The sequence below is a fragment of the Calypte anna genome, chromosome 8, assembly GCF_003957555.1.
Source record: "Calypte anna isolate BGI_N300 chromosome 8, bCalAnn1_v1.p, whole genome shotgun sequence".
NCBI lineage: Eukaryota > Metazoa > Chordata > Aves > Apodiformes > Trochilidae > Calypte > Calypte anna.
Window position 1 is genome coordinate 16,495,431 of NC_044254.1, and position 23,263 is coordinate 16,518,693.

At 37.5% G+C, this 23,263-nt stretch overlaps 1 protein-coding gene across 1 annotated transcript; it reads left to right on the forward strand.

Moving 5' to 3' along the window:
• Positions 1 to 2,996: 2,996 nt before the first annotated feature.
• On the forward strand, positions 2,997 to 23,211 carry SSX2IP (SSX family member 2 interacting protein). The gene is made up of 16 exons (XM_030455336.1): positions 2,997 to 3,074; positions 3,442 to 3,554; positions 9,542 to 9,583; positions 11,263 to 11,396; positions 12,138 to 12,301; positions 12,534 to 12,734; positions 14,569 to 14,679; positions 15,653 to 15,788; positions 17,237 to 17,312; positions 17,390 to 17,561; positions 18,244 to 18,394; positions 19,835 to 19,971; positions 20,383 to 20,556; positions 21,737 to 21,848; positions 22,560 to 22,680; positions 22,900 to 23,211. Exons 4-16 carry the CDS (start codon positions 11,354 to 11,356, stop codon positions 22,979 to 22,981), a joined length of 1,680 nt encoding a protein of 559 aa, XP_030311196.1. The 5' UTR covers positions 2,997 to 3,074; positions 3,442 to 3,554; positions 9,542 to 9,583; positions 11,263 to 11,353; the 3' UTR covers positions 22,982 to 23,211.
• The last annotated feature ends 52 nt before the right edge of the window (positions 23,212 to 23,263 follow it).

Genomic DNA, 23,263 nt, shown 5'->3' on the forward strand with positions numbered 1-23,263 from the left:
TGAAATGTAGGAGCCTGTTTGCCTTTCTATCCATGTTACTATTTAATCCAGTTTGAATTTAATTGTATAGATATTTTGTATATTTCATTTCCCAAAGCATCCAGTTTCCTCTGGTTCTTTAGTATTTTCCTCATAATAATTCTTAATCCCACTTTTAAGCAAAGTATTACAAAGCAGAAAGCATAAATACATCTTAAAAAAATTCTCTAATAATTTGTTCTATAAACTATGCTTATAAAAGAAGTGGGACCAAAATTAATTTTGAGAATAATGGTCTATATCCAGCAGAGGCATGGCTATGAAATAACAAAAAGTTTTTTTCTAAACTGCTGAATTATAAAGCAAAATAAATTAGGTCTCCAAATAATTCCATCAATTAGATTAATGGAAAGCCAAATAATGAAGGAAAAACACTGTTTAAGGAGTTGTACTCTTAAAATTTGGGTTACTGTCAAAGACCTGACATCCATTACAGGATATTTATGGTGCCATTCAGAAGAGTACATGAAATACTTGATGTTTTCCACTACTGTATCATTTAGGAATAATAAACTCCAATAACCTCACCTTTTTCCTACACCAAAATCCTACCCATATGCAACCTTCTTATGAATAACTTTAGAAAGGTTATAATCCTCTGTGTGGTTTCTGAATACTGTTATACAAAACTGGTGTGCTATCAGTAAAGAACTGTGTTGGGCTACAGTTTTTTGTAAGGTAAAATTTCCTCTGACTCTCATGCCTGAAAGCACCCCACAAAGACTTCTCTTTCTCTGGACAGCCCTTTTAAAAAAAACAACCATGAACCCAAGACAACCCATGATGCACAGCAAAGTGCTTGGAGAGTTCTCTTTTGAATAGCATCAGCTTCATGAACAGCTGCTAAGATCAGATGGACAAAGAGAATTCAGCACCACCCACCCCATGTATTATCTTTTAAAGCTCCAGGAGCTTAATCCTTCCCATGAACAAAATCTGCTGTCCCACTTGCCATTACCACTAACATGTTCTGTGTAAGTCTGCTTCCTCCTAGGAGTGCACTTGCAGCAAAAACACTGCATAAAAGTTCAAAGTCTCTGCAATTAACCTAAGTCATAAAATGAAATGTTCTTCTGCACTGCAAGGAATTATTTCCTATGAAATAAATAACTCTAAAAAGAATGCATAGTTATTAAAAATCTTGATTGCTGGTATTGCAGAGGTACTAAAAGCTAAAACAGTAACTGGTATTTCTGCACATTGTGGAGGTGTGCTTCCAAAACAGTAAGAACTAGTTAATTTACTAGCCCTATATAAATCTTTTTAATTTGCCTTAGTAATTATGCCTGTAAACATGAGAAAAAGCTTTACTGCCAGTCTTGATTAGAGGAGTATGCTTAATTCTCAACTAAAATTTGGTGAAAATTTTCAAAGGTTGATTTCAACCTTATTCAGCATTTTTCCCTTTGCAAGCTTACCTCTGAAAATCAGTAATGTGTAATGAAAAACAATCTAGAAGCAGAACAAGCAATGAAAAAGAATCTGGAAGCAGAACAAGTAGTCTGTGAGACATGTAGGGAGATTTATCATAGCTATGTTTGTGGTAAGAAAACCTACGAGAGTCCTTGGTTTTGTGATTCCATGTCTCACTACATGGCACAGACCATTGCCCTGTCCAGTTGGTGACCCTGTCAGTGAAAGTACAGACCGTATCCTGTGTTACCATTTTCTTACACTGTAAATACAGAAAAATAATCAAAATTTGCCACCTTAAATGAATAACTGAATTTATGAAAGGTTATATAAATATATAATCTATAAAAAATAAAAATGCATGCCCCAATTGCTATTTGCCTGCAATGGTAGTTTTCAGGTGTAACAATCATCTTGTCTACCATATTTTAAGCCATTTTTCTGTTAGTAATCATTTCATGCTCTCTTGATCTGGCCTGTAACACAATTGGTTTTGATAAACTATCAAAAACAATCCCATCTCTCCATTTTCCTTATGTTTGGACATTTGTTATCACTGAGTCCTCCAACAGGATGCTCTCATCAAAGCTATATGTAAAGAATATTGGACTAATAAAGAGAAGTTCACAGAGAATGGAGCTTAGACTCATTAGTCACTATAAATTAAAATGTTTACTGTATTAAGAATGTTATTTTTCTTAGAAGAAGCCGTTCTGGTGACCTCATCTTTAAAAACAAAATGAGAGTAGGGTGGGTAATCTTGTACATTATTAACCTGGAAAGAAGGTAACCCAAACAAGGCATGCGCCAGACTGGGTGTTCAGGTGCTCCACCATCACCACTCCCAGCTCCAGAGGGGACTGCCAGATACCAGAGGTCTCCCACAGGGAAGCATTTTTGTGATGTCTGGGCAGAGCTTGCTCTTGCTGAATGCCAGAAATTCCTCGTGTCAGCTAATTTCTCAGATCAGCCACACCTTTATTTCAGACAGCAGCTCTGAAGGGGCTGTCTTCTTTCAAGTGTAATCTACCAAAATGTGTTTCTGCAGTAGCCAAGTAACAACATGGCACAGAGCAGGGCCTTATTATGTGTACAGAGTGGGGAAAGAGAAGCAACACGTAGCCAAAGGTAAGGGTTAATCTTTAAAGACCGATTTCTTTACACCAGTAGTGACCACTCTGTCCTCTGTGAATGGTCTTACAGTAGGTAAGGAGACATAGCCCCGTTTACACGCGGAGCTCCGGAGGGCCCAGGCCTCACGGGGACTTCTCGCAGCCCAACCATTCCTCTGCCTCCTCTTTCCCTCAGCACCTGCCAACAGGTCCCAAACGCGCAGCTACCGTGTCCGGGCCGTGCCCTGACTCACGCCGGCGCTGCGGCGGCACCTGCCCCGCCACCGGCCGAGGCCGCCGGGGTGGTGCAGGCCCCTGTTGAAGGTTTCCTAGCGACAGCCCGGCCAATGGCGGCGGCGCGGGGGCGGGGGTGTGCGGACGGCGGGGGTTAACCGCGCGGGGGCTGGCCAGGGGCCGGATCGGTGGCGTCGGCAGCTGCGGGGCGCGGAGCGGAGCTCTCTTATGAGCCGTCTCTCTCCTCTTCCCTTCCCCCCGTCGCGTCGGCAGCAGGTGGTGCTACGCGGAGGGGTGTGCGGGGCTCCTCCTTCGCCTCACCGGCGGCTCCGGAGAGGGGTTCCGCGGGGGCTGCGTCCCCGCCTGTGACGCGCGGCGGGTAACGGGCGCTCTGCGGGGGGAGGGGGCCGGCGCGGGGCCCGGCGCGGGAGCGCAGCGCTGAGGTACCGGGGCCGCGGGGAGCTCTGCCCGCCCGCCCCGCCTGTGGGTGCCTGGCGTGGGGCGGCCGCGGGGAGCGGTGTTTCCGCAGGCTGCGGTTTGGCGGCCGCGCCGGGCTGCGTGCGGGGCGGAGGTGGAGGGGGCGGCGGTGGCCTCTTTGGCCGTGGCGGTGGTGTGGGTTTTGACATGTGTTTGGTCTTATCAGGCTCCGGTTGCGCCGTAGGGACGAGGGAGAGCTCGGTTCGTGTTTCGGCTTTCCTGGAGGGCCCAGCGTTTTGTTGATCTCAGTGAAGCTACAAGCGGCGGATGCTCCAAGAGGTGAGAGCCGTAAAGCTTTCTACTGAGTCAGTGAATTTGTGACTGCTCGGGTTTAGCTGGTAGTTTCTCGTGATCTAACAGTAGAGGTTCCAAAAAGGATTTTAGCTTCTTGCTTGTATCTTTTTAAATTTTTTTAATATATCCCTCCCGTATTTGCAGTGAAGTCCTTTTCATGTTGAGGAACATACCTTAATCCAAGATCTGTTTGTAGTATTAGTGCATCCCCTGCTTATGTTGAACACTCTGCTGCTTTCTTCGCTGTCAGTGAAGTGGTTGTATAGGTCTCCGTAGGCTACTAAGGTATGATAGGTATTTCAGGGAACATACTTGAAGTAGGAGGCCTTTGAAGTAGAATACGGTTGTAAAAGGTAAATTTCAATAGTGAACTTGGAAAGGAGACCTAGAGAGATTGTTTGATGCCATTGATGGAGATTTCAGATTTAAGTATTATGGGGGAAAGATGTTCTTGCTTTTTGCCATGGCAGAGGCTATGGTAGTACTACCAGTTATTTGGACTGGAGAGAGCATAGCAAAGGGCAGTACCAGGCTCATTGGCATCAGTGAAAGTGGCTGGCATCAGATGCCAGAAAAAAAATAACGAGAAGATCATTAAGTATAGGTTGGTTGTACAGTGCTGTTTTTATCTATATATCCTTCTAGTGTACTGCACTCTGTAGCTGAAGGATTTCTGAGCTGAGGTTGTATATCTCTTTCTAAATTTAATACCTGCTCATGGATGCTTTTCAATGAATTTGAGACAGTTTATGAATAATAGCAGCAACCTCATGGTGATATAAGTCAGTAGTCTGTGTTTTAAATGGAAAAAATGCTCTTGTGTTTCATTTCATTCTGCTTAGCTGTTGTGTCAAAAGAAGCAATGAATAATTATTTTTTGTACGTTTGTCCAATTTCTATAGCTTTTTCATCTTCTAGCTTATTAGTTTCTTGTATGAAAGGATCAGTTGACCTTCATGCACCATTTTCAGATCTGTTTTTTTTTATATGCAGAAGGTTGTAGTTGTGTGTGATACTTAAACTGGGGAAGCTTATTGTTCACAGACAGATGTTGTGATCATCTCTTTTCTGTCCTCTGCCCCAATGTTCTCTTAACTGCCTGTGAGCTGTTATTTCTAGAAGGCTAATCATAGTAACCCTGGGGTCTCTTTCTGCATGATAATGCCTAACTAGAAGCTGTTGGTTTAAGTAGGTAGCAGACTTGTTGATTTCATTGTGTTAATTTGTGTTTATGAACAGGGAATTTCAGCTGCTGATCTTTATCATCTGTTTGCTTAGTATGAGGATAACCTTTTGCAGTGCTTGTCATTCAATCTGGGCATTTATTTTTCTGAATAACTGTGTAGAGTATATGAACTTTCTCATTTACCCATTCATCACTTTTTAAAATTTGCTGGACAATAGAGGTTCTTGTACAGACAGACCCCTTTGAGACTTTCATGTGGTACAAAGATTTTTGTATCTTTGGGACTTCCATGCAGTATACTGTCAAACCCCCTCCTCACCTTCTTAATTCCTAGATTGCACCATTGGTCTATAATTGGTCACTAATAAATCCCCTGGCAGCTTAAGAGCTTTTAGTGGGAAACACTGAAAATCCAGTTATGCAGTTTTGTGTGTTGGCTCATTCCTTCTTCCAGAGCACTGGACAGGCTTGTTAGTGTGCTTTCCTTCCATAGGTGTACTGACATTTCACAAATCCTGCTTGTTTGCAATTATGAAGTCAATTCTGAGACACTTCTGTTTTACTTAATAGAAACTCAGGATTTTGGGGAAAGCCAATTCCTTGAATTCCTGGCAATGTTTAGAGAAATTAGTTACAATTACTGCCTTCCACTCCATGCCTGATCTATAGATTATGAGCTACTGGAACTTGAGAGTTTAATGATTTCTGATATCTGGAATACTAGTTCTGGCTCTGCCCAGTAAATATTACCAACTGTAGTTGAGGTTTGTTTCATTGTGGGTTTTTTTTTTTTTTTTTTTTTTGTGGGGGGCTTTTGAGTTCTTTGGGGGGAGGGGGGTTGGGGTTTTTTGGGGGGATTTGGGGTTTTTTTTGTTGGTTTGGTTTGGTGTTTGTTGTTTTGTTTTGTTGTAAGTCTTCTGTTTCCAGAGGCAGCAAAGCTATAAAATTTGGCTAAAGTGAATCTCAGGAAAAGGAGATGGAGCTACAGAAGACAGTTTCTAAAGTTTTTCTTTTGGGTATCTGCGACGTGGGAAGGTTTGGTAGCAGAATATTCTACTTAAGCTACATGCAATAAATGTTGTGAGTGTAAACAGAGGAATATAGTTGTGAAGATGAACAAAAATACATTGTTTAATAACAGGAACATGCTAATGTGAAAACCCATAGTGCTAGTTCAGAATGTGGTAGGAATTGGGTAGCCAGATGAAACATTTTTGTGTCTTGTGATTCTTTCAGCAATTGCATTAACAGAATTTCAGTCGTGTATATGAAAGGTCGACTTGGATCGTGAGGTAGTGGATCAGATTGTATTTCTTATAACCTGAGTGTTGGAGGTAAAGACCATGAAAGAATGGTCATTTGAACTTTGAATGTTGTTAGATGTGAGGAGATATTCTCGTGTGGTTGTATGTGTTGCAGATCAAATAAAAATTTTCTTAAAAGTCTTGGTGATCTTGTTGTTTGCCAAGTAAAATGGAACAGAAAAATGTAGTTAGGATTTTCTGAGTAAGACACTCTCAGCATGAAGCAGGTATTTAATATTCTCAGGCTGTGTGGTGTGAATTGCCTTTCACATTATTTTTGACAATATTGAGAATTTTAGCTGGAAATTTGACATTATTTAAAGTTCCCATAGAATGCAGTTAAGTGGAGGGCTTTCCTCAATCCTGATTTTGCAGTTAATAGAAAGCAATTACATCGCCACATTCCTGTAAATGTAAGAGGAAAGATCTGGGGTCTGCTTTGAATCCAAGACCGTTAAAATTACAAAAGTAAGTGAAGGTTACTAAAACTAAAACTATAATAGGTCTTTAGGGAAAGGAATTTTTTCAACTATGCAGTTGTCAGTGGATACAATATGCATATTTTAGTGCTAATTGTAAACTGTGGTGTTGAAACAGCTGTAGAGTGAAGTTTCAAAACTCGAGGGAGTAAATGCATGGACTTCCATAGTGATGACATGAATTACAGCAATGCCTTATGACAGTATCAGTAATACATGTGTAAACCTGCCATGTCATGATTGGACTGGGCCCTAAATTTACATAGACTGCTATGTCTGTCTATCCAGATAAAAGCCATCTGTGTGGCATCTGTGGATTACTAAATAAATGTAAAATCTTTAAGCAGATTCACAGTTCCTTTAAGATTATAATTTTAGTTGAAGGAGTTGTATTGCCTTTTAAGTAAATGCAGGCACATACACTTTCCAGGTTTGCAAGTTGAAACAGACAGGTCACAACTTCCAGTACTATTTGACATACACAGAGAAAGAATGTTTGACAATTTCTGGTTGATACTGACTTTATAAAGCTTTTTTTTCCAAGATGTTGGGATACTGGGGACAGAGAAAAAATCCTGATGCTTTCTACTTTCAGCAAAAAAAAAAAAATGCCTTCTGGGTTACCATATAGTGTGTTTCCCATTTGTGTCACACCCTGTGCAGGTTAGAGGTGACCAGATGGTGTAATACAATCACAGCACAGTGCTGTGACAAGCAAGTCTCTTCTGATTGTCTGAGTTACACAGACTCAGTTACAAGTATGCCTTTTCAAGTTTAAGCAGGATACTAAGAAATTCTAAGTATGCTGCATTGAGTAAAGTTTATAACACTATTTCTTAGTATTTGTGGTCTTTGAGGTATGTTATGGTCTGTAGTCAGGCTTACTTAATCAGATTTCTGTCTTGAATCTTGTCTCATTAATTTTCAGTCCCTCTGTTCACCAAAATATAAACTAGTGATTTTAAGAACAGTTCCTTTCAGCTCTCTGGGTTTGTGAAACATACTATTTTTGAAGTTTAATCTAAACTTTTCCTTGAAAAGAAAGATGTATTTATTACTGAATTATGTAGTTTAGTGAATGGTGTAGGAGTCCTGTAGACTTTTGTCAAAAAAACTCCCCCTCTGCCTTTCTAAGGATAAAGTTCTGGTATGTTATTACCATGACAGTTCAAGTTCTTTGAGCTTTTTTGGTACTTCACTTTTTCCAGAGAGCACTTGAGTGCCTTGGTTTGATCATTGTTTCCTTAGTATTATTCAAGCTCTCTGTGATTGTAGTGTAAGCATTTTGGAGAGGTGTGTGTATTTGGGCTTTTTTGTTTGGCTGGTTTTTAAATTTGTTTGCAGTGACATGGCTCTGCTTTTATGTTCATGAGTTTGAATTTGTCTCAGAGACTCATTTTTTGATGATCCACCTAGGTCTTGTGCACTCCAGAAATGTCTTGCTGGGGACAGGAAGTGACACTTCCAATTGGCAGAATTGCATCCAGCAAGCTCTAGATCATTACAACTTTTTGGGCAAGTCATCAAACCTATTGATGAAATAACTACAAAAAAAACCATGTACAGGGAATAGCACAGAAGGAAATCTTTAAAGAGTTACAGCAGTTTGGCTGTTCAGTGGTTTTTAGTCTCCCACCTGCAATCAAGTCAGATTTTTGACATGAGTATGAAATGCTGGGAAGTGGCAAAATCTTTTTTTTTGTCCTTTTTTTTTTGCTTCTTTCTGCTGTTTTCCCAACCAGGATTTGAGGAGAGGAAAAACAACAACCAACCCAAACCAAAAGCAACTATAGAAACAGAAAATCTCTTACTACTTTTGTTTGCTTAAAGCCTTTTTGTCTTAGCATGAGGAGATCCCTAAAATACTTTTCAATCCTTCTTGATCTTACGTTCCATATTTACACAATATTATTGTTCCATAATTACACAAAACAGTGCTCTAGAGTAACTTATTTTCCTCCTCTTTGTGAATTTCCCTCCTGCTATGTTACAGTAGTTAAAGACAGTGTTGGTAGTGTATTAGAGATGAAGAGTGTCTCAATTAAATTTGCATCCACACTATCTTCATCAGGAATGCTTATCTTTAGCTCATGCATACTTTAGTGAGGCTATTCTGAGCTCTGTTGCTCCAGAGGAACTGCCCAGACTGGGAAGGAAATGTATCTGATGGGTCTTAATCACTGGATATAGCTTTAGAAGTGACAGCAAAGGTCCTGAACTCGCAGTAGAATCCATGTGGAAATTATAAGATGATCTCAGCATGGGACTAAAGGTTTGTAGCATTCCCTTTAGCAGCTGACACAGGGTTGTCTTGTTCTGCACATCCGAATTAAATTCTAAATACAGTATGTAAAGATGTTTCAAGTACAAAATAATTTAAAAATAGAGCCTTCAGGGTTGATTATTGTGGGAAGAATATGGTTGCACTGTCTGGACTTCATTGTACTGCCTATGGTTACTTGCTTTCTCAGTCTTCACTGGATGTACTTATGAGCCTGAGTGTTAATTTTCTTTGTGTCCTCTTGCTGAGTACCTAGAAGTGTCACTAGAGAGTAATCTTGATAAAGCAACTGTACTGAATGCATCTGCATGTGGCTTTCAGGGCTCAAATGTAGAAAATAGTTCCATTCCCACACCTGGACTAGTCCTGTTTCTGCTTCCAGTCAAACATTGTTTGGGGTGATAGATGCTGTGTCAGAATAGTATTGTCAGTGTAGAGAGGCCTGTGGGTTGGTTATACTGTATGTGCTGGGAATTTGGGTGATAAGATCTTCAATGGCTATGCAGTCTCTTAAAGAATAAAAGCCAGTTTGTTTGAAAGTAATGGCATACCTGAAATGTGAGTAGTACTTTTGTAGACTTCCCAGCAGTCCTTAATGGAATTTGTGTGTCTTGAGTTTCTTAACAATATTTTTGAAATACCTAATTAGAATGTAGGATTGCAATACCAGTAATGAGAATATACTTGTAGCTTAATTTGCCTTCTTTATTTTACACTTGCAGGTTTCAGTATCTGATGGATCCAACAGAATCAAAACTTAACGTGTAAGAAGTGTCTCCCTTTAATCCTTAGTTTGACTTTGAATTCCATTTTTAAAACCACAGTTGTTTTGGATGGGATAAAGACTGTCTTTTTGATTTCTGCTATTAAGTTAATTCTTGTATTTAGAATCTGAACATTTTTATTTCTGCACATCTTGGTTTTATGGGGGGAAAAAATGGAAAATGTGCACAAATGAATATGAGCAGAGAGAAAGCAGAAATAACTGTTAAACAAGAACAGCCACTAGATCGGTACATTGGCTGAGTTTTCTTTCTGCATTATTTGTACTTTCTGATGTGCAATTTAGTAGTTCCTGCAAGGTTTCAACTCATCTGGGGAATAACAGTTTACCTTCCAAGTAAATTTTTGAACCTGAAGAAACATTCATCCAGCTGGTTATTTTACCTTCTAGTGATGAGCATTCTCTAACATGGCTGTGCACCAGTATGGTCTCTTAAGAACTTGGTGGTTCTTTGGGTGCTGTGTTCTCTTCTTTGAAATGCTGATAAGGATTTTTATTCTGTGTTCTCAAGAGATCTTTACAGATAAGAGAGCAAACTAACCCCCCCCGCCTCTCCCTCATCCTTCTATTCTTTACCCACACACAGACACACACACCAAATTATAGCTTTCCACAGTGATAAAAATGCAAAGTTTTTGTGTCAGAAATTTAAGTAGTTTATACACAGTGTGTTTATTGGAACATTAGCAAGGGTTGGGGGAAAACATCCCTTTCCTCTAAAAGTCTACATAGTTCAATTAAAACTGATATTATTACTTCAGATATTATTCCAAATTACTATTTGAGGAAAAAAAAAGGGGGGGTAGGTTGTCCTTTCTTGTCAGGTGGAAAGTTTGTTTCCCTGAAACATTATTGTTCATATAACAGCTGATGCTGTCCAAATCTTAATCATCCAAGCTGGATTTTAACTTTCCAGCAGCGCTGTAATTCTAATGCTATTATGTGCTTTCTTAACTGGGCACTGGAGGTAGGGTGAGGGACAAACAGTTTGTTCTTTTCTTATGACTGTGTGACTTTCCTTTGGTTTCCAGAGAGCCAGTGCTGTACTGAGCAGTTGTGCCAGCAGGGTGAGACTTCTGTTTGTGTTCTTCAGCAATTTTAGTGGTCCTGCAAAGAAGCAAGGAGTTTGCCAGGGAACAGCAATATGGGAAATATGACTGTATATACAGGCTAAGTTAAATTATTAAATATTTATTAGAAATTCCTTTTGCCCTCTCTATGCCAATATATTGTCTATAGAGCCCTTACTCTTTAAGTAATAATCCCACTCAGACTGATTCATGTTAAAACTTCAAAAGTTTATTCTAAAATTGCTTCCTTGTTATGTGACAGGAAAATACTCAGTATTTGACTTGCTATGGTTTTGCTGCTGTGTATCAACAGAAAGTTATCTACAGTGTCTTTGTTATCTCCACATGTGCATGGCATTTTAGTAAGTGGTTGGCTTCCAAGATTTAGTTTAGTTTAAGGCTGACTTAATACAGGTAGATGCATCATTTTTTACAGCATATTTGCTGCACTTATTGTGTTCCAAGTGCTATGTAAAAAAGTAGAAAAATTTCATTTGGCTCAAGTCCAATAGTTGCACTCTTATGCTTGCTTTAATCTTCTAACTGTATTAGCTGCTATTGTTAATCTGAACTGCTCTTGCTATTTTAGGAGATGCCTACGTAACACACATTGCCAGCAATTGTACTAAATACTTCACTGCTGAACCAGTTGCTCAGGTACCCTGCCTGTCTTTGTTGCTATGGGAGATTGGAAGACTATTACTGTGCCGGTGCTGTCATCAGGTAAACTGGTAATATTCTTGGATTTAGTGGATTTGCTAACTTTACCAGTGTTGTTGTAACTGCTAAATAGAGAGCAGAGTTTCATGCATGAAATAATTGGCTAGTTCAGCAGAATGTTAATGTTGTAGCACGTAGTGTTTTGCTTTAGAGTCCTTACAGAAGTGCTGCTGTAAAATACTGTCCTTTCACATAATATAAAGGTTCTAAGACTTTTCAGCCACATTCTTAATCAGATTTTTCAGCAAATCTTGTGCTTTCAGAGATTTCTTTACTTGTTCTAAATTCTGTTATCTCATACAATGACTAAAATTTATTAAATGAGTGAATATTTTCTTGCCTGTCTCTACCTAGTGGAAGAGTAAGTGACAGTATAAAATAAATATGAATGAGGATATTGTACATTCTGTAAGAATTTTCACTAATGCACAGCTTCTGTACCTGTGTAAAAAAGAAAACAGTAGCAACCCAATTAATAAAGGTTGGGCAGTTTTTTTTCCTGGTGGAAGAGTAAAATTTGAAAGAAATAATACCTTAACATATTAATGAGCCTAAAACTTCAGTGACAGTTCACAAATATTTTTCATTGTGAATTCTTCAATAAGTGGTTCTAGAAAATTGTAAGCTCAAGACTTGCACATTTCTATAAATAGCAGTTTAAGCAGTTGGAGATCTGATTTTTTTTGCTTATGACGGGTCCTAAACTTCTGCCCTGACTTTTTTCTTATTGTTTTTATCTTTTAGATAGCAAAAATATTTTTCAGTATACCTCAGAGAAGAAAACTCCTCTAAGCATGAACTCACAAGTGCTACGCTTGCCACTGCCTTCATCCAAAAGCATGCACAGCTTTTTCAGTGCCTTCTGCACAGAAGAGAATCTTGAACAAAGTATATCCTATCTCAATAGGGTAAGCTGGATCTTGTTTATTGGAGGTTGTCTGAAGGTGTCATTAAATCAGTTGTGATAGTAAAGATTCACTGGATTAAGAAGGTTTCTCTCAATGCACAGAAGCCAGCTGCTGGGAAATGAGGAAATTTCTTTCCCTTCGTCTAGAATTTCATATAGATACTGTTTCTCTTTTGGAGAATTGAGAGATTGATCCAGTTGTTTATTTCCCCTCTACCCTTGTCTTTTACCAGGAATTGACAACACTGGGCTTTCCTTCTATTTATGCGGAGTCCAAAGGAAAAGAATTAAATTTAATATCTATCATAAACAGCATGAATGAATTGCTTGTACGGCAGCACAAGAACCTTCGAGCTCAGGAAGAAGTAGAAATGCAGCATCTGAAACTGGGTAGTGATATGGATCACTTGCAGAACTGCTATGCTAAATTAAAGGTAGAAAACAAGACAATTCCACCAATATTATGCAACACTTAATGTTTAACAGATACTGTACATGCTTAACAGTGAGCGCTCTTTGGTTTTCTCCCAAGATTTTTTTAAAGCCTTTTTTCCATCTGCAAATTCATAATGTTAACAAAATATGAATTACTGAGAGAATCAAATACTTATTGAGAATTATGGCCCCCTTAATTAAGGAGAAGGGAAGACTGTTCAAATTTAGAGTGCTAATGCATGCTATGGGAGAAAATATTAAAGACTTCTGTTGCTATAATTTAGGGTCACTTAAAAGGATATGCCCAGATCTAAAAGATAAATTCACAATATAATTGTAACCAGTAAAAGTGTAGGTCATATTTCTAGTGGGTGTTTGCAGGGTTGCAACCAGTCTGTATCTGTAGCTTTTTCCATGTATTTTCTCTGTTGGATTCCTTGGATAGCTGACTACAAGGGCTCTTTATAAGAATTGCTCAGAAGCTGTTTTCAAAACTAAAGTTACTAAGCATTGTTTTGTCTCAGGATAAATACATGTATAAGGCCAGTCACTGGAGTAGCTGATTTTTTGGAAGTTCACCATCGATGTTGCTTCCTGACTACTTGTATGTGCAGTCGTATTAGAGGAGTGTCTTTCCTTTGATTTCTGAAAAAAAAAAACCCTCAAACTAGTAAATAATTATTAACAACTTAAATTGATTTTACAATTTTAATTATTAATTAACAATCACTTAATTAATATTAATCATTAGTAATTAAAATATTTCAGTGCATGATTTGGGGCTTTGGTTTTTTTTGTTTACCCCTAGGGCTTTCCAGCATTACCCCACTGACAAATACTGCTGTAGATTCTCAAAATTATAGTAGTCCTTTTGCTGGGATTGAACCATGTAGAAGCATTTCAATGTGACATTAAAAATAACATGCAACTGCACACATTTTCATACAAATGCTATGGAATGTTAAATGCCAGAACACTGCAGTTACTTTCCCTAGACAAATGGCCTTAATGTGTGTGTGTGTGTGTGTAATTTTACTAGTACTGCTTCTACAGAGTATTTAATCTAGCTGTCAGTTTGTAAGGTTTCTCATCTAAATTCTTTTAAATACTATGCAGCAATTATCTCGATTTCTAATTGTGTTACCTGTATTCCCATGTTGCTTAAATACATCTACACGCTTGTAGCTTACTAAACATAGGAAAAAAAAAAAACAAAATTTGTACGTAGGGTGTGGCTTAGTCCTTTAAGTTGGAAGCTTAGTCCTTTAAGTTGGAAATTTCAGGTTTGTTTGAATCTCTTTTGTAGAAAAAGATTTATAAAATGCTAGTTTTGCATAATCTATTTTAATGAAATAATCTGTGTATCTTTACTCTGTATATGAAATGTCCCATTTGCTTTTCTGTGGTCACACTGTAAGTCAGTGTTAATGTTCCCTTGATTGTTTAACAGAAGCATTCCAGTGATACTGTAATTCCAAATTTATACGGTTGTTCAGTTTTCACCTCACTATCATAGTGTACAGGTGTTTACAGAATCCCGACTTAATGTAATGGCTGTATTAGGTATCTGTTAAATACCAAGCTAAACGTTTATTTCTTGTGAGACAGATTGTTTCTTGTACTGGAGAATCATACTTCTTGCTCCAGAAAATAGAATTAATTTCTCACTGAGAATGCAAGATCATCCACAAAGCATCAGATTTCAAATCTATAGGCTGACATAGTTCCAGAGATATGGTTTGGCTGGGCTTTTTTTTTTTTTTTTTTTGCTTGTTTCTTTGAATCATTTGCTATTAATTCTTACAGATACTGAACCCTCAATTCTTTTTCTAGGAACAACTGGAATTATCTAAAAGGGAAATAGTTGGGCTTCAGGAAAGAGACAGACAACTGCAAAACAAGAACAGAAACTTGCACCAGTTACTTAAAAATGAAAAGGATGAAGTGAGTGATGAAACTGGCATGTTGCATGTGGATAAATAGGTTCTATAAGCATTAAATCCAAGCTGTAATTATTGTAAGGTGTACTGCAGAAACACACATGCAGTTTTCTGAGACTTTCTATACTTTTGAGCATAGCTTTATCTTACAATGCTCTCAAATATGAGGGGGCAACAGGATTCAGTCACATACTTAAAACTATATGTATAGGAGCTTTTCTTTGTTTGGATTTTTTGTTAGGGGTGGATTTTTGTTACACAGGAGAGAGCAAAAGACCAAAAGGAAGGGGAAGGAAACCCAGCCCAAAAGCACATTCTCATTAGACCTGGGATTCTTGGAAGAAGCAAGAAATTGAAGACTACTTAGTTTGGGTTTTGTTTCCAGTGTGCTTCTTACACAGTCCTATAGTCCTAAAGTTCCACCTTAAAATATGTGCTCTTTGTAAGGTTAAAATTAATGAATAAAAAACCTCCACAATCCAGGTAGTTGATAGTACAGGCTAAAAATGTGGTTTTTATGTTTTAATGTTCTTTTAGACCAAATGGAATAGGCAGTCTTTCAGCATGGTGCTGCCCAAAAAGGTCTCTTTTGTAGTATAAACCTAAAAAGCATTCTTTAAAGTTAAACTAGGTCCTGAACATTAAGTACCAAAACAAAAAAATCTCTTTGCTGTGTTCAGTAAAAGTATTAAAGAAGGTTACATGAATTGCCAGAACAGGAGTTCAGTAATACTTCAGAGGAGCTATAGTATTATATTATGTTGTTTATGATGGTGGGTTCTGAAAAAAAGAAAATAAGTTCCCTGGGATAAGTCTCAGGCCAGAATCCACGGGCTGGGAAGAGTTCTCCTGATTCCTTTTGTCACTTCACCAGAAACACAGTTTAATAGAAGCATCATTTTGTTTCTTGTATTTTTGTTTTCTGAAGAAATCGATGTGTTTAAGCTCTATACAGGTTTTTGTGGGGTTGCTTTTAGGTACAGAAGTTACAGAACATAATTTCCAGTAGAGCTACACAGTACAATCATGATATGAAAAGGAAAGAGCGAGAATATAACAAATTAAAAGAACGCTTGCATCAGTTAGTTATGAACAAAAAGGACAAAAAGATAGGTAAGTAGCTCTGGGAATTTTACTGCAGTGAAACAGCCCATTCTGTTTGTTAAAAATGTTTAAATTTGGTAAAATTCTTTAAAGCCAATATGGCCCTCCTCTTGTATATTTTAATTTAAATGTTAAAATCTTAAAAAATGTATTATTTCATGTCAGCTGATTGTGTGAGGCTAATGAACTTTTATGTTGTGTGTCATAAGATCATTTACCAAGTACAAGCCAAGATGGAGGTCTTTACAAAATTGGTTTTTCACTAGAGATAATTTTTAATTCCTAAGCTAGAGCTGTCTCTTACTTTCTTGCTACTGCTGCCATCACAGGACTCTAGGTTTAATGCAGTAAACACTGTGTTATACTCACCACTTAAAACTGGGAAGAAACATTGCATGAACTTTTCTCCTTGAGCTACTGAAGTATATTTGTGCTAACAATAAGCAATAAGAAATTTTAGAGAGGAAATAAAAGATAGGCATAGCATATAGTGCTCTGTGAAATGAGGAGAAATCTTGTGACTATTTGTATGTATTGTATGAAACTTGTTTGACATACTCATCAGTGGTGTTGAGTGTGAGTATAGGGTTTTTTTGTGATATGTTGCTAAAAATGAGTATCAGTGTTACATAATTGACAAAAATATCAGCACCTTTTGTTCCTATATCTGGCCTGAGAGAATTTATGTACGTTTTCTCCAGTGGAAGTCCTGCTCTTTTATCTACTTTCTCAAAGTGCTTATGGGTAAACCAAACCAGGTTAGGTAAAAAAGCAGGAACACTTACTTGGGCTACAGAAAGTCTTTTAGGTATCAGCTCAGTAATCTCTAGCAGCTTCATCATGAGGTCAGTAAAACTTACTTCTGGCTCCACTTGTCTAATACTAGTTCTAGCGTCAGTGAGGACAAAATAACAGGGGTTTAAATCTAGTTACTGTTTGCTTTTTAGCTAACTGGAATTGAACTTGGACCTCTAATCTGGAGTGATGTGTTGTTTCAGGGGGTTTGTTGTATAGTTTTTGTTTCTTTTTCCTTCAAATGTGGACAGAAATTTCTGTTTTGAGGAATACCTTGCTAAAGGAAGTTGATTAGTCTAAACTGGAGATAAAACTGGCATTTTTTCCAGAGAAGAGATTACAGTTGATTTACCACTGATGTAAAGACTGAAATAGGGATAAAAGTGCCATTAAGAAGTGCATGAAAAACACAAGGCAGGTTGAGAATATTTCCTTCTGTGAGGTTCTGAACACAAGAATCTTTCCTTGATTATCTTATTCTTACTTTGTTAAGCAGAGCATTATTGTTTCATGTGGGTCTTAAGACCGAGGGTGTGGTATTTGGTAACGTGATGTCTTGACAATAAATACATGTAAATGCAAATAGGTAAATATACTGAAATCTGATTTATTTATATGTTTGCATGTCGTTTCACACTTTGAAATATCCATTTAATTTGTAGCCATGGAAGTTCTAAATTATGTTGGCAGAGCTGATGGGAAGAGAGGTGCATGGAGGACTGATAAGACAGAAGCCAGGTAGTTGTCTTAGAACAACATTAATTGAAGCACATATTATAACTGTTAAGTTGTTACTGTGAGATTTCTTCTTCCAGAAATGAAGAAGAAATGTACAAAGTTCTGTTAAGTGATTATGAACAACGCCAAAAGCAGCTCTTAGTGGAAAATGCTGAGCTGAAAAAAGTTCTTCAGCAAATGAAGAAAGAGATGATTTCACTTCTCCCACCACAGAAACAGAAACCTAAAGAAAGGTGTGAAGATGGGCCAGTAAGTATTCTTCAGTTAAAATTAAATCTCTTAGCTTGGTGTAATGCTGGAGTAATTTAATCATTATGGGGGGGAAAAAAAGACAAACTTCTTGTGGATCTCACAGTTGATTGCACATCCTTTGCTGTGCTTGAGATCCATCCATGGTTAGCTTTTCAGTTTAAATCTACTAAACTATCCAGGACTAGTCTCCCCTGGACCCTTTAGACTTTTATATCTGAGTTTTAGAGATAGCAATTCAGGCTTGATGTTTGAATAGTAGTGTAGTGGAAGTGGAAGAGGGAGGTGTGAATTCCATTAGCAGTGGTTGTGGTCTTTTGGAGAAAAATAAAGCAGGGCAAAATTAGCATTAAAAAAATCTTTGTCTTAAATGCTCTTCCTGCTGCATAGTGAATTTATTGTCAGCTTAGGTTTGACAGCAGAAGTCAGGAGTCTGAACTTCTCTAGCTCAAAGATATGTGAGATTGAGTCTTGTTAGCTGGTATATGCTCCCTGTGATGGGTTTCTAGGAACTGCCAGGTCATATGCTGTCATGGAACTGAACTCTGACAGTCAAATTACCTTGAATGGAAAAACATTTCCTGCTCTTCAGTAAATTAAATCCATATTCATTTTTAAATAAACAAACACAAGTATTTGGAGTGGTGGAGTGGTTTGCAGTTTCTTGTTTCTGCTTCTACAGGTGCTGTCAGACCTGGAGGAAGATATTGGAGAGTTAAATAAAGAGAATATGTGGGAACTGTCTTGTGAAACTGTGCGAGAACAGCTTACTAACAGCATTAGGAAACAATGGAGAATGTTAAAAAACCATGTTGAAAAGCTGGATAACCAAGGTGAAGTTTAACTATTATGTGTACATATAAAATGCAACTGTAATTCTGTTCGGTATCATGCTCTTAGTCACCTTACTGACTGTCTAAGCTAAAACTGAAGGAATTGTGACTTGGCAGACTTTCATGAAAAAGTTTGTGATGGGCATTATTCTGTGCAAGTTTTAATTGTAAATGGTTAAGAAAGCAATTAAACTCCAAGTCTGGACATGGTTATAGTTTGACACAGTCAACATCAACTTTCTGAAGAAATAATTATTTCTATTTTGCAAGTATATGCCCTCTAGTAACCTTTTTGGGGATATACCAGTAATGGAGATGTGACAATTTGAAGTAATTGGATGCAGAATATGTAAATCCTTCTCAAGAGTCTTGGCTTGTCACATCCATACCTCTGAGGCTTCTTGTGGCATTCTAACACAAACCAGCTGATGAGGTGGTGCCGGACTCTTCTTATTTCCATCTGTTAAACAGTATTAAAAGATGGCTAAAAATATATAAAATTCTTTCCTAGTATTATTTTCCTGTGCAAGCAAATGCTGCTGCTACCACAGGGATGTTTGCAGTTAAGAATAAGACTGAGAAGGTCATGCATGCAATTGCAAATAAAAGAGCAGATGGTCTATGAGAATATGTTTATACTATAGAAAGGACTTAACACTTGTTCTGAGTAATACTTGATTTGGTGTAACTAACTGAAAAAAATACAGCTATAAGCATCAGGAAAAAAATTTCAAGTATTTCCTATTTTCTTGAAGTGACCTATTTTGGATTTATAGAGATGACCACGGTGTAGTCCTTTAGGATTCAATAATGTTTGAATACTGGCATTAGGGGATCAAAACTTCTCATTACAATCACTGTGATACCTATGCATGAAACTGAATTCAGCAGTGTGTACTGTACAAAAATTTATTCCTTACTAATTCATTCTCTAATTGTGATGAAAATATGCACACAATGTTTGTTAGCACTGTTTCTCCTTCACAGGACTTCAAGGAAAGGCTTTCTTTTTATATCTGTGATAAATATAGTTACTGTCATATTTTTATGAACACATGCCCTTCAAAAATGGGCTCAGAAGAATAGGCTAGCAGCATGTTCATTTGTCTTGTTTTTCCTTTTGAAAAAAGTGCTGAAACAAGTGGGGTTTTCATGTGACACTTGAATTGCAGTGCAGATGCTTGGCTTACCTTGGGGAATGCAAAACAGATATATTTTCATTGCTGGTTTTTGTCTGAACTGCATTTTGTGCATAATTAGATATGTACCACCAATTTTGTCTTTTCTCTGAGATATGTATACATATAGATATACTTTTTCATTTTATATATGCCTTTCATGATGAAACAAATACAATCTAAATCCTTCTGCTATGGCCATGAGTCCCTGATGTGAGGGACTCTTTTGCTTTGTTTTTAAGTATCTTTTTTCTTCCCTTAGTGTCACGGGTACATTCAGGAGCTTTGAATGAAAAAGATGTCATTTCCAGAGAAGACCATGAGCTGGAAACTGAAAAGCTAGAGCTAGAGATTCAGCAATGTAAAGAAATGATTAAAACTCAGCAACAGCTCTTACAGGTAGAAGTCTTTCATTCTTCTTGTTTTCTTCAACTAAATCTAACATTATTTGTTTTTTACTGTGCTACTTTCCTCATCCCTGAGCCTTTCTCCTTTCTTTGATAATGTTCTTTAAGTAAAATATATTAATGCTTTGTCTGAGTATAGATGTGCCAATGGGTTGGTTAGTAATTTTAAGAGCTTATAATCCTGGTAGGAATAATTTTGAGTAATAATAATTTGTGTGGAAGACTGAGGTCAGCTGTTTGAACAGAAATTTTGCTTGCCATCTAAAACTCTGCCACCACTGTACTTACTGTTTGTTTCCATATTAACTTCCACTGTTTTTCTGATAAAACTGAACTTGTGTGGAGATACTGCACTTCTTAAAAGTCACACCCAAATTAATGTTTGTCTTTTTTATATCTGCAGCAGCAGCTTATGTCTCCATGTGATGATGACACCACTCTGTTACTACAGGATTGCTACTTGTTGGAAGAAAGAGAGCGTCTTCAGGAAGAATGGAGACTATTTAGAGAACAAAAAAAGAATTTTGAGAAGGAACGAAGAAGTTTTACGGAAGCTGCCATTAGATTAGGACTTGAGGTAACAGAGAAGTAGAAGGGTATTAGAAAAGGGAGCTCTTATGGAAGACAAGTTACAATTAAGTAGTTCTGCTGTTATGCATACTGAAGAGCAGCCATCCAGCAGTAGCTGTTTGCTAACATCTACAGATGAAAGATTATTCCCATAGTGTATAAAACATATCTTTGGTCATTGTAGGAGATCATTCTGTTGGTATCAAAAACAAAAAAAAAAAGTGTGTATTGGAAAATACAGTTTTGCTGCAACTGAAATAACCTGTTTTTTCACATTTTCAATTGTCTAAATAATCCCCAGAATCAGTCTGTTTATTCACTAAGTTCTTCATTAGATGCTGCTTAAGTTTACTTTCCTATGAAAGCAAAGCCTGTGCAAATTTCAGTCAGATTTGTCTTCAGGGTTGAATTCCTAAACTTTTTTGAAAACCAGTGGCTAGTGTAGCTGCCTGTGCTTCTGCTTGTTAAAATGTTTGATTATGAAAAGAGAAGCAATGCTGTAAGCTTTAAGCTCTGTGGGTGTTTGTGAAAGTTTGCAGTGAAATTCAGCTTGCTCTAATTATTTTATATAATGGAGACATCCTGTTTCACTGATGGGTTTTGGAGATGAAATAGCTTGTTGCTTGGTTCCAGAGCCACAGGATCTTTTGGAGGTTGTCTTTTACCTGTTATTTTCATTTTCTGTGCTCAGAATTGGAAATGGAGTGAATGGAATGGAATTGGAGTGATTGGAAAAAGGAACAATCCCTTTCTTTCTTCCCCAGTTTCAGAAAGAAATAATCAGTGCTATGTTGTGTCATTCTTACCTGTTTAGGAGAAGGCTCAGGGTTGAAGTTTAAGCAATAACCCTTACTGGCAGCTGCCCAGAAGTGAGGACTGCCTCCAAGAGGCAGTGCAGCGCTGAGGGGAAAAGGGAGCATAGAAGGCAGCAATAGGAGATTGTGTCACTGGACTGGAGAACAGTAAAATGAAAGGATTAGTCAGACCTCTGTGAAACAAAACATGGGGTTTGGCTTGTAAGTGCATAGCTCCTCAGCTAATCCTTGCTGGATTCAAAAGCTTGCTCACATGACTCCAGTTCTGTGTTAAAGCTGCTGGCTCTCCTTAATTACATGGACAATGTGATTTCTGCTTTGGACTAAGCTTGTTCTGTGGTCCCAAGTGTAAATTGCCATATCTTTTCCTAGAGGAAGGCATTTGAAGAAGATAGAGGTGCGTGGCTGAAGCAACAGTTCCTAAGTATATCTACTGATTACAAGCACTCTGAAAATGTGACATCTCCAAGTGCCTTCTTAGGAAGCAAGTATTTCATTCAAATTATGTTCTTATGTTTCTCCCGACCCCCTTTTAGCTAGAAGATACAAATATGAATAAAAAGATTTAAAAAAAACTTGAAGACAAATTTTACCAAGTACCTATATGCCTCTCTATGTCAGGGTAACTGATGGTTCTCCTTTCGGTTAGCTGATGATAAACTCCTTTTAAGAAGGCAATTGATAACTAATAGTTATCACAGTTACTGGTAATGAATTTATATTTGTGAAGAGATGTAGTGAGTACCAAGTACATGACAGCACAGCTGGTAAGAATGAGGAATTTTTTTAATAAATAAATGTGAATATGCTCACTAAGGCAGTTAAAAAAATCCTCATGTATAGAGATTTTAAATTGAGAAGTCTTACATTTGAGTGACTTTAAGCTTGCTTCAATATGACTGGTTGCAGTGGTGGTTGTGTATGTAACTGCTTAATTTTCAAATTTAGAATAATCCTAATGTTAATATAACTGCAGTAGCATTAAGTCTCCTTTTAAAAATTGTATCACAAATCTATAACAATTAGATGTATTATTATAGATCTGCAGTAAGATGTTTGGTATGTTTGGGTTTGGTTTTCATTTAAAAGTAGAAGGCATAAAGAAGCAAGTGGTTAATTTTCTTTCAGTTGCACTGTGGTTGCACTGATATATAATATATATAATGTATATAATATGTATATACATCTCCTTTAGGTTTTGACCAAGACAATCAGTTAGCGAAATCCACATCTCGGCAAAGAAAACCTCAGTGTATGTTGAGTGATCTTGTTTCAGAAGAACCTTGCCAGATATCTCAATATATTACATATAACAGGTATCTAATTTATATTGGAAATGGTTACCTATTATATATCTTTATATATGTTTAAAGTCTTGTGGTGAGCATAGAAACTCTTTGGGTAACTTATTAAAAGCCCAATCTAAGTCTTATGATTTATATATAACGAAACATTAAATTTTGCATCATGAAAACAGCATTGTGATTCTGTCTGAAGTGTAATTTATTTGCCTTATAACAGTCTCTTTTTCCCAGTTCCAGTGCTGCAACAAAGAAGTCTGCTGGAGAAATCGAGCCAAATCAGTGGGTGGAAAGTGACAAAGAAGAAACTGAGTAAAGCACAAAGTCATGGAAAGACTCTGGAGCTGGCACTCTGCTATGTAGAAACTTGCACATAGAACAACTGCCTTAGACTTCCTAGGGTTGCCTGCTGGGGTTTTTGTTAGAGATTTGTTCATAAATTTTTCATTCTAAAGTGAAACAGAATGCTGTGAGTTTGATCATTCTTCTAAAGGATTTTGTGGTGATCTGAATTGTGGTGTGTGTGTATGTGTGTGCACATGGCTTATTTTTTAGACTTTTTTTTTTTTGCCTCTTCCTTGCAACTCTTGAAAGCAGA

Bases quoted from the DNA above. Each gene is read 5' to 3' on its own strand.
- SSX2IP (XM_030455336.1), top strand. From the start codon at position 11,354: ATGGGAGATTGGAAGACTATTACTGTGCCGGTGCTGTCATCAG. The intron at 12,735-14,568 runs GTAGAAAACAAG...TTCTTTTTCTAG, and splicing joins ACTGCTATGCTAAATTAAAG to GAACAACTGGAATTATCTAA. The intron at 17,562-18,243 runs GTAAGTATTCTT...CTGCTTCTACAG, and splicing joins AAAGGTGTGAAGATGGGCCA to GTGCTGTCAGACCTGGAGGA.